The sequence below is a fragment of the Linepithema humile genome, chromosome 3 (assembly GCF_040581485.1).
Source record: "Linepithema humile isolate Giens D197 chromosome 3, Lhum_UNIL_v1.0, whole genome shotgun sequence".
Classification (NCBI taxonomy): domain Eukaryota; kingdom Metazoa; phylum Arthropoda; class Insecta; order Hymenoptera; family Formicidae; genus Linepithema; species Linepithema humile.
This window is the reverse complement of record NC_090130.1, coordinates 361,990-377,548: the sequence shown is the minus strand read 5'-3', so window position 1 is coordinate 377,548 and position 15,559 is coordinate 361,990. Positions and strand designations below refer to the sequence as shown.

The 15,559-nt window shown below is 35.9% G+C and overlaps 1 protein-coding gene across 9 annotated transcripts in view; it reads left to right on the top strand.

Moving 5' to 3' along the window:
• LOC105675915 (immunoglobulin superfamily DCC subclass member 4-like) overlaps positions 1–15,559 on the top strand; it is a 339,899-nt gene that overhangs the window by 109,776 nt on the left and 214,564 nt on the right. For all 9 annotated transcript variants that reach the window (XR_010889163.1, XM_067351469.1, XM_067351470.1 and 6 more), the window contains one exon: positions 11,179–11,296. Coding sequence is in view for 8 of the 9 variants with exons in the window: in XM_067351469.1 (XP_067207570.1) it covers positions 11,197–11,296 (100 nt within the window). In the remaining variant the exon portion in view is untranslated. The remainder of the gene's footprint in view (positions 1–11,178; positions 11,297–15,559) is intronic.

Sequence of the window (15,559 nt, the reverse complement as noted above, 5' to 3'; positions counted from 1 at the left end):
ATATCGTCAAAAATACGATTTTATTTAACTTTATTTGTGAAACCATTATATAATATTTAATTAACAAAAAGGACGCGCATTATTACGAGTATCCAGGTTGAATGTACAGAGAGATATTGAAAACAGTTGCTAGATAGATTGAAATAAGTGAAAAATATGGCAATTCTGTGAAGAAATGAGGTCAAACAAACACTATTTTACGGCGTTAACTGTACGGGCGTCACGTCGACTTTGAAATTTATTTCGCAATTATTGGCATTCTCCCTAAAAACATCCAGAGAGGGAAAGCTGAAATGTGAATTATGTGCGCTTTACGATTTTAATAATAGGCGAATCAAGTGCCACGATGATGAATAAATGAGAAATAGTTGCATCGTAAAATGAACTGCATTACAAAAAGAAGCAAAATATGCATCTTTGCCGCGTGTATTTATGAAAGAACGTTCATTATTCCGGTATGTACACATCGGCAGCGCGCTCAGACCTCTCTGGAATACGCGTATGGAGCGTGCCGGATGAGTCTTGCGTGCGAGAGTCGGTTTTACCAGGATTTATTCACGTACGCCTCGTTAAAGGTGTACAAACACATACTTCCGCGGTATTCATTAAAATAACAGATACTTGGCGCTGTCCGGATAAATGCCGGAAACCGGGTTTGCGCCTCCCTGCCTACCGCTATTCATTTTAAACGAGCGCGAGACGATGATTTGTGTTGACTGTCGTGCTGCGCAAAGGTGGCTTTAATCCAGTACGGCGAACGCATTGAATGATATGGCTACGGTATCGCGGGTTTTAATAGAACGCGCCTATCCAACGAAGACGTTGATGTAAGAAACTAGAGTGGAAAAATGTTTTAACGCTCGGATGTGAAACGAGCCGGGATAACGTGGGCGTGTCCTTCTCTCAAGGAGTAACTTGCCCTAGGTCAGGTCTGTGATCGATTCACCCTTTAAAGTATTCTCTTTCGTCGACAACAGATTGCGTGTGCTTCTATAATTAAAAACGCTTTAGTAACTAAATCTCAAGATTACAGTCTTGCTTGAAAAATGAAACCTTTTATCCAATATAAATTAAATATTTTTTACAGTGAAACCTTTATTATTGCTACGGAAAATCGAAATTTTGCAATCTATTGTATATTGTGAGAGGGATCGGAATATCAAAGCGGCATCTCTTATACGCATTGTTCGCAACGGAAGAAATTGGCGCAAAGTTGAGTAATTCACTGTTGACGGTGACATCATTACCAGCATTATTTTACGCGAACGAGACACGGGCGCGTAAGTGAGCCGACAGCTCACTGTCCGGTCGACAACACTTTAACAACCGCGCGCGTAATCATACAGGGATGGTAGACAAGCAACCGACAACAGATGAATGGATACGCTTGGATGAAACGGCGCATCGGTGCACGTGCTGGTGGTGTTGATTTTCAGTTCGTGCATCGTGAATGAGTGTGTTTGTCCGGCCGCAAGCACGCACGCATATATGCATACGTGCAGCATCCTCACGCAACACTTGCTCCGGGCGGGTTTTACATTCGCGGTATAAAGCGAGAAAGCAAACAAAGTGGGGACGGTATAATTTTGCAGTAGTGCAATGATACACTGATTGCAGTGACCGGATGTGACTGCGGGTCGCACTACCGGTTGACTTTACAGTAGACGCGTTCCGTTTCCGGCTTCCGTTTCGAGACTAATGTATGAAAGTGACTTTTCGTATTCTCGTTCATTCGAGATGCGCAAATATGAGTTATTTCCATCAATCGTTGATATATTTCGAGCTCTCAAATTGCCTTATTTCAAATGATATTAATGTACTAGAAGGCATGAAATTATGCATGTTTATTTCGGCGTATATTTTCTAATACTCGACATGAGCTGTCTCTGTTAAAATATCTTGTGAGCAAAATCTTTTCTCTTCTAAGTATATATATATTTCTTCTTCAAGGTATATATATTAGGGTGGTCCTTAAAAGGGGTCTGGTGGAATTTTATTCTTGGAGCCCCCTAAATCGGCTCCAAATAAATAAAAAGAAATCCCCCCTAAGTTTCAGCCCTCTATCTTAACTCTAATCCCTCCCGCAAAGAGGTCGAATTTCGCCATTTAAAATACACATGTTTTTACTATATTTTCAATATATATTTTTTCGAGGGACTAATTACTCGCGAAAAAATTCGTAATTGTGACATAGTTAAGGGCGTAAATGTTATGTTTGTAAAAAAATATTGGTGTAATTTTAGGGGGAAAACACGTTGAATTACATGACCTAGATCTTACTTTTTTTCAAATTTGACGAAATATTGTATCGAAAAATGAACATATCTGATGTAATTTAACGTGGCTTTCACCTAAAATTATACTAATATTTTTTTACAAACATAACATTTACGCCCTCAAATGTCACAATTACGAATTTTTCGCGAGTAATTAGTCTCTCGAAAAAATATATATTTAAAATATAGTAGAAACATATATTTTAAATGGCGAAATTCGACCTCTTTGCGGGAGAGATTAGGATTGAGATAGAGGGCTAAAACTTAGGGAGGATTTTTTTAAATTTATTTGGAGCCGATTTAGAGGGCTCCAAGAATAAAATTCCATTAGACCCCTTTTAAGGACCACCCTAATATGTATATATGTAAAGAGTTCAAAGTATATACATAGAAAATATATAATTACAAGCACGAGGAAAATTAATTAAAATGATATAAAGAATTATTGATATTCAAAAACATTTAAATATCACTTTATTTTTCTTCTTTTTTTAAATCGACTTTTTTCTTATTGAGGATAAAACACATTGAGGATGAGAAAGCGATTCTATGTATCATAAATGTTTGTACGGTTAATCAAACACAAGTCCATGTATATGAATTTATCGTTTGATATAGGGGAAAATATGAAGTATAATTAAATACGGAACGGCTCTCCTTGTTTGTAATAAAAATAGTTAATCTAATAAAATGTTAAATGTTCAACATGCAGTAACAAAGTAATAGGAGTTTTATTGCCATTTTATTCTACTGTGTTACGTTATAACCTAAAGGAGCGTGCGCGCTTTGAAAGTAGATAAATAATTCAAGTATTCAATTATTTTAAGATAAAACATGTATGTCCTCCGTGTTGTTATTTTCTGCATTGGATACATCAATATTTTCGAACGAGCAGCATTCTATCGTCTTGAGAGCAAAGGAAGAAGGAGAGAATGGAAGAAAAATATTATATATGTAGGTATAGGATTACATTTACTCTTTTACTTCCACATTAGAGAAGGATGCTCGTTCTTGTTCCGAAGTATTGATATTATGACAAGGAAGCCTCAGTTCATTGGATATTTATGCGCAATTCAAATCGATTTTGCACAATAAAATAGAAATAGTAAAGTTCGTAAAACGGCGACCGAATTGTGCAGCACTATCCATAAAATTAAGTGTCTCTGTGAATCATGCGATTCTCGCGATTGTTACGATCACAAATTCGTAATACGTCGCATTCTTTTCGCGTGTCATTTTGCGAGAAATGTCGCAAGTGATCGTTTTCGACGATGCAACACAATGACGGTTCATATTCAAATAACGACGAGGTGTGCGTTATCGGGCGGCATAAATTTGCGCTCGCCAACGATGCGTCTGACAAATAGTCCAACGCGAATCGAGCATATTTCCAGCGAATTTTTTATTGTCTCACGGTAGAGCAACCGAGATGCGCGGTATTAACTGGAAAACGCGGTTGACTTTACGATCGTGAGAAACACATCCATTCGTATCTCCTGCGCTCCTGATTTTTTTATTCGGTCCGCTCGACTGAGCGAGCTCCGCAACCGTTTACTGCCGCGTTTTAACGTCATAGATGACGCGAAATTCCAGGATGTCTAGACGCGCGAGGGGCTAGAGGCATTTCGGCTCTTGCTCGCTCCTTCGCTTTATCGCACGCCGCTTTCGCAGCTGCCATCGTTGGGGATGGCACCGGAAAACTTGTCCTGCGACTTCTCGTAGCAGCGCGAGCGCCGTAATACGAGGGTGGTTACGGTTCGTGGAGTCGCGGTTACGGCGGTGAGCATGGAATATTTTACAAAAATGCATACCCTGAAGGATCGCGGCATTCCTTATTCACGGCTGCTCGAACTTGCCGCGCGCACGGCGCGTGCTCGCGTATCTACCGTCCGCGTCGGCCGCAGAGCTCTATGGCCATTGTGGCGGCCATCCCGAGGCCGTGGTTCCGAGTACATTATGTTCGCACTGTTCGTTTACGACGAGCGGGGGGTGTCGGCGCAGCCGAAAAAGTGACCGGCGTTGATTCCGCGCGAGTTGAACAGAGTGGAAAGTGAATATTGTTTAGGGCGAGGGGCCGACACGACCGAAACTGCCGACCGCCGTCAATGCAATCGGTCGCGCGTTTTAATGCTTTTAGAGCGAAACGAGATTCACGCGTGTTGGATTAACCGTCAAGTGTTGATCAAGCTTTTTATCAATCTATTTTTAATTGTTCCTTTACTATCAATGCAATTTTTTTATGTGAGAAAATATACATAGTTGCATAAGTAGAATTGCAAAAAGATTATGTTTAACTGTGACTCTAGTTTAACTTACGATTTGATTTTGTTTTAAAGTGGTCCGATTCTAATCTAAAACGATTATACTCTAACCTGGTCGGAGGCGGTTTATCCGATCCTAATCTAAACTGCAAAGTAACAATTAATCTCAAACAGTCTTTTTATTAGCGTGTCATTGTCGTTACTTATATCGTTATTATATCTGCTTTTCTATTATGTTTGTTTAAATAATTTAAATTTAAAAATATTCGTGAATTTTTTATAATAATTATTATATTATTATTTTTGTGGAATTTTGATTCTTCTTTCTTTACATGTTTAGTTTTCCGAAAGCGAGAGGGAGTGGTGGGAGGGAGAGAGGGAGAGGAAGAGATGAAAGTCGAAAAGTTCAATGGACATGTCCACAAATATTAAATTTAAAGTTTGATTGTTTGTAAAGGGAACTAGTGAATCTACTTTCTCGTCTCACTTTCGTATACACCACTATTCACCATCGATCAAGCAACTTGTAAATGAAGATCGATAAGCGTAACCCTACGAAACAAAGGAAGTTTTTCTTTAAAACACTGATAAAGTTTCCGGACTTTTGGTACTACCGGAAACTTTTCCTCGGTATAAACCGATAACATAGTACTTGGCAAAAGCCGGACCGCGCTGTCTGTCGTTGGCACGGTTAAACGTTGCTCAGAACTTTCGACCGAATTAAATAAACTAGAACACAAAGATTGTGTTAAATGCTGCCCGAGATTCAGTATCGCATTATAAATTCCACGTCGAAAGTTAGAATTGCTACATTTCATAATATAGCTCCAAACGCTTTGCCAAATCTTGGAAATCTTATTATAATATATGCTAGCAAGGAAAATATTAATAAATATCATTTTAATAAAAAAGAAGGAAAACAGATGAAATGCTTAAAGTGAAAAACGTTATACATTTATACATTACTCTTACAAGATTGATGTGTTATTTAACTTGACTGAGATGTAATCATTATTTATGCACCAGCAAAATATAATACAGCGACTTCTTAATAAGGAAATATTCTTCATCCTGCGAGCATAACGTTGAAATGTTTCCGCTTCTGCGAGGTAAGCAGGGAGGAAATGCAAATTTCTCTGTTCGGAGGCGCTCTCCATTCTAGTAAAACGAAAGTACTTTACCGCATAATTTTTTGCCCATCTTGCTGATTTATAGTCTCAGGTCGACTTTATTGCTCAACGATTTTCTCCGAAGCTGGTACATAAATGAAGCGCGGTACCCATTATTCATAGATCTTTCATCGCCGATTGACTCTTATTTTTTTAACCATATATTTATTATAATTATGGAAAAATAATGGCAGAAATCGAAAAATTATACAGACCTTATTAAAGATGTATCATATATCTTGTAATTCTTATCTATAAATCTTGAAAATTGATCTGTTAGCTATCATTTTTGCAAATTTTCTTCTTAAACGAGTGCTGAATGTTTCTCTCAAACTTTGCAATTTAATATCACGTGAATAAATAACTCCTTAACAGAAACGAATTCTAAGCGATATTTCAGACGGTCAACGATGCCACACACAATTTTAACACAGTTCAGAGCTAATGGACGAAAAAGATCTTAAAAACGCGATAAGAAGTTTGTCACATCCGGTTCAATGGCGGATAAAAGGTAACATTCGAGGTGATTCCGTGCATTTCTGCTATTTATTGCAGGTGTATGCTTTCCTACGACGGCGTGTGCACATAATAGCAAGTATACGAACGCGATAAATCGTCGACACGCGTTTGCTGGCCGTGTGTGAAACCCTGTTCGGAAGGCTCGTCGAGTGTATCCGTCACGAATGCAGGTGCATCGTGGCGCATCGCGGCGCCGGTTGCACCGCGATATTTTACCAAGTTTGCGGGTGCTTCGTCTACGTCATTTTTTTTCTTGAGAGCTCGCGCTCGCGGAAGAGTAGAAATGGTCTCTCTGCGGAATGAATTTCTGATACGGCCGAGTGATCGGTAGATTTAGACGATCTGCGATCCGTTGGACGGAAGGGACGAGACTGCTGGCGATTATTTATTGACTCCCACCTATGGAGTATCACGGCATATGTGGTCATTAAGAGTTTAGCCCCTATTAAGGTAATGAAATTTGAATGCAATATCTCGTGCGAGTGATAAATCATCCCACTAATGGAGGATATCGTATGAATAATCGATCAGCGAATTATAACCGCGATATATAACTGCGCGTCATCGCGCACTTTTACCGAATGTTAATTTAATTTTATCTGCAGAGATTTTATCATGTGCGTAATATGGTACCTCGACACCGTAAATTGAAGAAAATAAATTGAAGATTAATTTATCATAGAATTTGCAAATTTGAAATTTTATTTAGTCGGATTGTTACAGACGAGCCCAATGTATCTTTTTTTCAAATCTCTTTTTCAAGATTTTTATTCAAAATGGCATTGCTAATCATACATGTATACCACATGGAATCTCTTCAGACAAAGTTGAATTAACATTTACCGCAAATGCGTATCAATGATGTGTATAGCGCTGTTCATTCGCTTGTTACATACAAAAAACACATAAAGCAACAAATGTTATCGTCGAATCTGCTTGAAGCAAATATTCAATTTTTTACTTTTCGCTCGGAAGTGTTTAGTCATCGAGTCTATTGAAGAGCATCTTCACGGCAACCGTCGGTGGCTCGTTTCCCAACACATCTCCCAGCGTGGGTTCACGCTCCAAGTCGCACTACTCGACTTCTGTCGCTTTAAGCCGGATCGGGTCGGCGTTCCCGAACCGAGAGGCAAGATCGCTACTTATCTACGATCTATCCATTCTGTGGATCAACTCTTGCGGATCTCCGTGAGTCGATGGTACGGCGGTTGCGCGCCGGTGGTTGGCGGGATATACAATGCTCGATATCTCCCACTCGCGCCGACGAGGGGGATACATCTAGCCAGCAGTCGCGAGTTTCTTCCTCCATCCTCTTAACGGCGACCATCAATGTGCCTTAGTCGCTTGCACGGCCCACCCCAGGGCTCATCGTTATCTTAGCCGCGATAAGCTCTCGTAGGAGAACAGACGACGACGAGGAGTATTTTTTCGCTCGGGCAAATCTATTTTAAATTCTCTTTCTATCCTTGTTCCACGCGCTCGTAAACGGCGCCAAGTGTTCCTCGCCAGCTTTTGTAGCATATTAATTTCCGATAAATCAGCGTTCGCGTTTTACGCCCGCTTTCGCTTATTACCTGCGTCATACCCCCTTTTATTACACTCCCGTAGCGACAACGCGCAGCGATCGAATCGCGGTATCAGAATCTCATTCCGCGGTGAGACGACGCTATCGTTGTGTTTCATTTTTTTTTCTCTTCCCCGCGGCGATATCGCGGTGGGAAAACGAGGAGGCGACGGTGTTTCCACTCGGTGCGAAACATTGCGACGAAGTCGATCTATCTCGGGTAGGATTATGTCGGGACGTAAAGCTACGAATGAGCAAGTTATCTATCTTTGTCCGTAGGGATTAAAAAATACATCTGAAAATATATCAAATGCTTTTAAGAACTAAAAAGTAAAATTGTTTGTTATTTTATTAAATATTATATTGAAAATTTTTACGTTATTACATCTTGCGTAATTAATATGTGTGTCTAATTGTACAATTACAATCATTATTATATTATTTGTTAAAATATTTATCTTTTTGGTATGTAATACTTAAATATTACAAGATTATAAAAAAGATGCAAAAGATAAATTCTCGATTCTACAAACAAGAATTGCTTTCATCTGTCTACGCCAATTTCAATTTTGCTTTTTTCCAGTTTTAACATTTTCAATAATTATTCAATCAAAAATTGTTAATATCTACAATAATTTATTTCAATGAAAGAAATAATTATCATTGTATTAGATACTGTTATACTTGTAAATATATGCGAATATTTTTGCAAAAATAATTTATTGCTGTAGCTATTTTTCGAAGAATACCTTTTAATAATTGCCAACCAAGCCATTAATCATTCAATTTAAATGTATATCACTTATACGTTGAATTATAATTATTATAAAATCTATACTCCAGCATTATTATTAAATCTTTTTTGTTGAAGCTCTGTGACATAATGTGGTTTTCCCGCAAAATTTCAACTCACGTTGCGCTAACAGGTGAAGCAGTTAAAACACAGCAAACCTGTTGGCTGTGCAAGTTCTTGGCCCTAATCCATGAAAAAGGGTATGAATTTCTGGATTCCGGTTTTTGCAGTCCACCGCGATGAGAAGTACTGTGTGAAGAGAACTTTACATCGCGGTGGATTGTTGAAACCAGAATCCAGAAATTCATACTCTTTTTCATGGATTAGGATCAAAAACTTGTATAGCTAATGTTTCGCTATGCTCTTAGTATTTCACCTGTTGGCGTGATGTGAGTTGAAATTTTGCGGAAAAACTACATTACCATTAAGATTCAGCAAGAAACTGGTCTGGTAATGATGCTGAGGGATGGATTTTGGCTAAATACGTAGTATAGAACCAACATCCATCTTACATTTGAGCGCAAGTTAAAGTTGCTAATTTTCAGGAAGCATTTTTATAAAATAGTTGTAGCTTATGTAGTAAGTGTATCTTATTATAATAATGTTTAGTTATAAAATCACGATTATTTCGTTTACTAAAAGTAGAGAAGTACTATAAATAATATTTTTTATCGCGCTAAATTGTAAAATTAGGAATTCACGAAATCATATCTTTCTTCATGATTTTCTCTTTAAACAGGCATGTTATAGATATATTTCAATAGTATCGAAGTTTATTGTTGTATCGCTGTTGCACAATGCCGATTGGCAAACAAAATATAGTCTAGAATATTAAAATGTACATTTTATTCATTTTTATGCCTTAGAATGTCTTGTATCTTAATATTTGATAGACCTAGAACATTAGAATGTGTATTTTTTTACTGCGATGCATTGAAATATTATATTTTAGAATTCTAGACTATTTCTTTTAAAATATAAGATTTCAATGCATCGTTGTAAAGTTCTAGACCTGTCAAATGATATGATATAAGATTCTAAGACATAAAAATAAATAAAATGTATATTAATGTTCAAATGAAAGCGCCAATTACGATCGACAACAATATCTACCAATATTTTATAGCAAATTTTATTTGAAAATCTGTGCAAAGTCCACGAATCAAATGACTGGTACAAGAAGATAGATTCGCATCAGCGCATTATATAGCGATATTATCAATGCATGTTACTGTGGTCAATTGATGCTGGTGGCTACTGTCTCGTAATACATGTACATACATGCAGATATTTTTCATGCAAATTGTTTTTAAATTGTAATATTATATATCGTAATATATTGTTCATTAGTGCTAATAACACTCTAATACCGATTATTGAACTTTAAGTATCTTCTATTCATTTATAATATTTATATATTGTGATATAACAGTTTTGCGAAATATAGCAATCTGTGTAATAAATGCACACATCATATATATTTTACGACACCATGTATATGAAAGTCGACTAACTGTGCGTCTACGCCTAAAGCAGAGCTGCACATTAGCCGAATATGAGGAATTCATGAGTTTACGCGCTTCTCATAAAGTTGAGAGAAGTTTCTCACACAACTAATTACATCTTCTCTTTCACTCCTCATTACACTCATATTCTTCAGCTTTCATCTTTGCCATCTTTGCGGAAAACTGTAACTCTATAAAAACATTCTTTTTTTGTTGCTTTCTTCTCACTGCTTTTGGTATTTTTCAAAGTGCACAGTTCTAATCTTCAATCTGCGATAAAAAATAACACACACCATATTTTTTATTAAATAGTTTACGAGTATTTTGACATAATCCTTAATACGCTTTAGTTTTCTCTTTATAGATTTTTGTCTGTCAAAATTCTAATTTTAGTATTAAAATCACGCGATAAGAAGGGAATATGCTTACTCTCGAAATTTCGCTGGCAAAAAACGTTGGCTGTTATCAAAATCGGTAGTTTGCAGTCATCAGGTAGCCGGATCTCATTTCTGATATATTAATTGTTAAGTTGGCAACGTGTTTTTAGAGAATAAAGCCAAATAACAAAGATCTGATAACAGTTCCCGATTTTCCAAAATTTGTGGTCGCCGTTTTTTATTGAAATGATTATTTAATGATAATCGTTTTGTGTCATCGAGCACAACATATTAATAGATCACTTCATCTTCGAAATTATTCAAGATTTAGCACCCATCTGGAAACAATTTTTTCTCATGTAATCTGTCTTTTTCAAAGTTTCAGGTTTAATTGCTAAATTTCACAATTGTATGACTTTTCCTCTGTGTGTGTGTGTGTGTGTGTGTGTGTGTGTGTGTGTGTGTGTGTGTGTGTGTGTGTGTGTGTGTGTGTGTGTTGTGACCTACGTATTATATACTATATTTCCTACAAATTATATGTTCAACAAAATTAATTATAAAGGATAAATTAATTATTTTGTTTACTTTATTAATACCTAACAAACATACATCTTTATTTCTTTTAATTACGCTAGTTAATTTTTTATTTTTACTTGCGCTCAAATTTGTCTGTTAATTGCAAAAAATATAGCAAGTGTTATTTGTGTGTTCCAGGATTTCCATGGAGTGAATATGCTGACCAGTATGAAGTTTTTTCGCGTCATCCTGGCGCTCTTAGGAGGCACGCATGTCCTATACGCGCAGCCGTCGGCGTCTCCAACTGTGAAAACCGGTGAGTTCCATTTCAATATAGTTGATTACTATTGCATTGCGGCATATTCATCCGTCACAATCCACAAACGGTTTTCCTCCCGTCGAGATCGGCAGTATTATTAGCTTTTTGCTGCGCCGTAATTCAATGAACACTCATATTTATGCCTTCATTAGTAGCGATTTTTCAACCAGATATCATATAAAGTATTGCGCCAAGTATTATTACGCTGAAAATGGTGCTGCTGTATAGCTAGATATACATAGTATTGTATCGGAAATTAAATCTTTCTCATTGAGCTGTTGTAACATGCACACAGTGTTTATAGGTATATCTCTTATATATCTCGCTATTTTACATGATTATTAATGGTTCAACTTGCGTAACGTTACATGCTCCATCTTTCATCAATAAAAATTTGTTCTTTTAATATAAAATTAATGAACAGTTTATAACTGGTGATCTTGCTATTTTAAATGTTTTTTTTATTCGCTGCCATTATTACCACAAACAATTGTAAAATCTTTATGTTATGTCGCGTTTTATTGAATTATTATATTGTATTTAAAACACTGAAATAGTAATTTATGACTCATAATATAATACTTGTAAAACTACAGTGATTTCTGAACAATCAAAGTTTTATTTAAATGAAGCGTTCCTTTGTTTTTTCAGTTTTGTTTCATTTTCAATAATAATCGTAAAAAGGAATTATAATGCAAACGAAGTAATGGTACTTGACGTAATTAACGACTATATAAACCTCTCGTAACTGAACTTCCTCGGTATAAGCCGAGAAATGGTGGTAATGAAATATTCGCGAAGGCTGCGAACAGAATTAGACAGCGGGGAATGAGTCTGTCCGAAAGAGTGACGAGTAATGCGTATGCATCGTTTCGGAGGATGGGATGTCTATCTCGCCGCCGCGATTTTTCTCATTGGCACGTTAGATTACTTTTCCGATTGACACAAAGAAGTAAATTACAATGTCCGAGAACTCAAGTGAAATACCTTGCGAAGTTAGGAATCTAGTTTTCCCTATTTAAATTTTAGCTACGTCTGTTTTAATAAAATGCACACAATCAATGTGATTAATGGAGAAAATTTGGATGCGTCTGTGATAGATGCGACAGCACATATGAAAGCGACATAGTTTTTTGAATTTTAATTACAGAATTGTTTCATAGATTAAATTTATCATTATACTGTTTTAATTAATACATAACGAGAAAGCAGCTTTTCTCCCATTTCAACCTAGACAGCTTTCCCAATTATTTTGAATTCATTGCTTTAATTATTCAGTTTAATTTACGCGAAATACTACTCGTAATTGTATGCAATTAATCGACATTTTGAAATGCGAGATGATATAGATGATTTAACTTTTCGTTAAATTTCGCACGGACATAAAACTGAGCTAAGAGCAATCAATTCATAGATAACTCTCACGGAATTTAATTCATTCGTTGATTCTGCGAATACAACGCTTTTGCATTTTTCCAGATAGTCCTGGGAGCGAATTGGTGTGCTTTTAAGCGTAATTTTTATTCATTACTTATGAAACCATTAATTCCGCATTGAAAACTCGGCACGTTTTCATTCGTGTGTGCGTATTTCGTTTAAAATCGCGTTTTTATCCCGAGGAGGATTTTATATGGCTACATCGTACAACATTGTTCAATAACATTCTTTACGTCAATGTCCTCTGATAAGCAGACTATTTGTATTCCTTGGTTTCCATCGTGCACACTTTAATTTACGCTCGCAAACTGTACGTAATCCGATTGATTCATTATCGTAAATCCGCATAGTTTATTTCCAGTAGCGACGTATCTGTATTGGTTTCAATATCACTGACTTTATTGCGTTCTTTTTTATATTGAAGGTTTGATGAAACGATCGATTCCCATTTGCCGTTTTTTAATAATTTTTCAACAACAATTTTCGGGAAAAATCTTGTTCGGTTTTTGCTTATTTTCCATTACGTTCATCAGAAAGATGTGGCATTATTTCGCTAATATTGCGACATTTTGTAATTTGTGCTTATTATTATTTATTATCGTTGATGTGCTTTATAAAAATTTGACGACCAGAAACACACACACACACACATCATACAAAATCAAATAATTGTGATTAAAAATAAAAAATCAAGTTAAGATGTGTATAAAGTTATAACCTTGAAATTTTTAAAAATCTAAAAATTAAATAAATGTAAAGAAAGTAAAAAAATTTTATTTTATTTCTTTTACTTTTATTTAAATACTGCATATTATTTTCCGTAATAAACATTTATTGTAGTAAAAATTAATTAATTTATTATAAAATCTGAAATTTAATTAAATTATTTAATTAAATTTTTAATTAAATTTTTGTATACGTATTGCAAATTTAAACAATAAATAATTTTATAGGTATAAAAGATAATAAGAATTTTAAACTCTAAAATAAATTTTGGCTTGTCACAGATGTGAAGCGTTTATGTAATTGCGAAATCAAAAATGACAGTAATATCGGAAGCATCAGTATTACATCGATTTGTGCACATGGTGCGACTTTTGCGAAAATCGTTAGTTTCTATTAGGATGCTCGAAAAAAAGCTTCGAGCATTATGCATGATTTAATAGCGCCGTGATACCGTAAGTTTGTCACAATGCATAAATTTTGCGTCATTATGAGGCTGTTTGCGATAATTACGTTGCGTCGCGGTCAACGACTTAAAAGGTCTTCTAAAGTAATTAATTATTGCCGGTGAATGGTGGAGAGGACGATAAACGCATTATCTGCAGTTTACTAATCAGCAGGCACATAAACGTTCAGGTCTCTTAAATATCCTTATAAAAATTGGAGAAAACTGTGACAAAATCTATATTGCTGAACTGGTAGATTTATGGTAGCGCCGTTATATGTCGTCGGCACGTTGATGTGGTGTTTTGCGATATACAAGTTTCTCCGATCCAGCAACATTGGTTATATACTATCCTTTTTAGACTATTAATTAAAACAGCAAGTTGTCTCTGTCGATTGACATAGTCAGCCGATAATATCGACTTTTTTTATGGCTTTTGTTATCGTTTGTTCAAACGTTTCTGTCCCAATATTTTTTATTCCTCAGAATATCGATGTGATATTTGCACGCTAAGCTCACGACAGTCGCGTTTCGAATGTTTTCATTTGTCAACTTCAGAAAGCTAACGTTTCGCGTCGAAATATAAAATATCGAATTAGTCGATCTTTAATGGTATAACATTATCATTAATAATGACTGATTCTCTAACATTTTAATTATTATCCAGAAATGTGCATGGCAAGAAATGCCATTGATAGTTGCATTTACAGAGAACTGATATTATCTTGATTTACATGTATTGCACATTCAAATTTATAATGAATAAGTATATGCACGCAAATGATGTTAGCGAATCGGAATATTGTGCGGATATTTTTCTCTTGCCGTCTGGTCCGCGCTCTCTTACTCTTTTCACAATTATACGTGATGGCGTGTATAATGCAGATTGCACCAGCCTGATACACGTAGAAACTCCTGGTCGACACCTCCACCAATCTCGAGACGCGATAAAAACTAAGATTACTATGCAATGCAATCAGCGACGTAGCGGTGTTCTTTCAGATTAAAACACAGTCCGGGATTACCGGTCGAAACTATTGTTTTGCCAAGAGAAGGCTTCCCGACTGAGATTATGTCTTGGTTGCCACCTGTAAAAAGGTGTTGCTTGAAAATCGAGATCGAAGAAAATCTGTGGCTCGACTTTCTGTCGTGTGCACTTCAGTCGTATCTTCACGCTTGCATGCGTGTATGCGCGTCACGTATTCTTTCGAGTATCAAAAGTTCGATGTGTGTCAGAAACGAAAGCTCCTGACACCACTTTCGTTTGTTTGCGTTGTTAAAATAAAATAATTTAAGTTACAAAAATCAAATCAAATAAACTTATTATAAGTATAATTTACTAAAAAGTAAATTACGGTATACATATAATAATAAATAATATATCTCACGTACAAGATTCTAAATAGATACCAAGTAATATCTGTAAATAAATTTGAAGGTATTTTTTTGATTACCAACAACTAAATTTGATGTATAATTATTTAGAAAAATATTTTTTATTTTGCCTCCGGCATTTGTGATTTGAATAACATTTAAATAATAAAATTACAAACAAATCAATGTTATTTCAGCTATTGTGCAGCGCTATATGTGCAAAATGTGCAAGCAATTCATTGAAATTATGATAAAAAAGATAACCCATTTAGTTAAATACC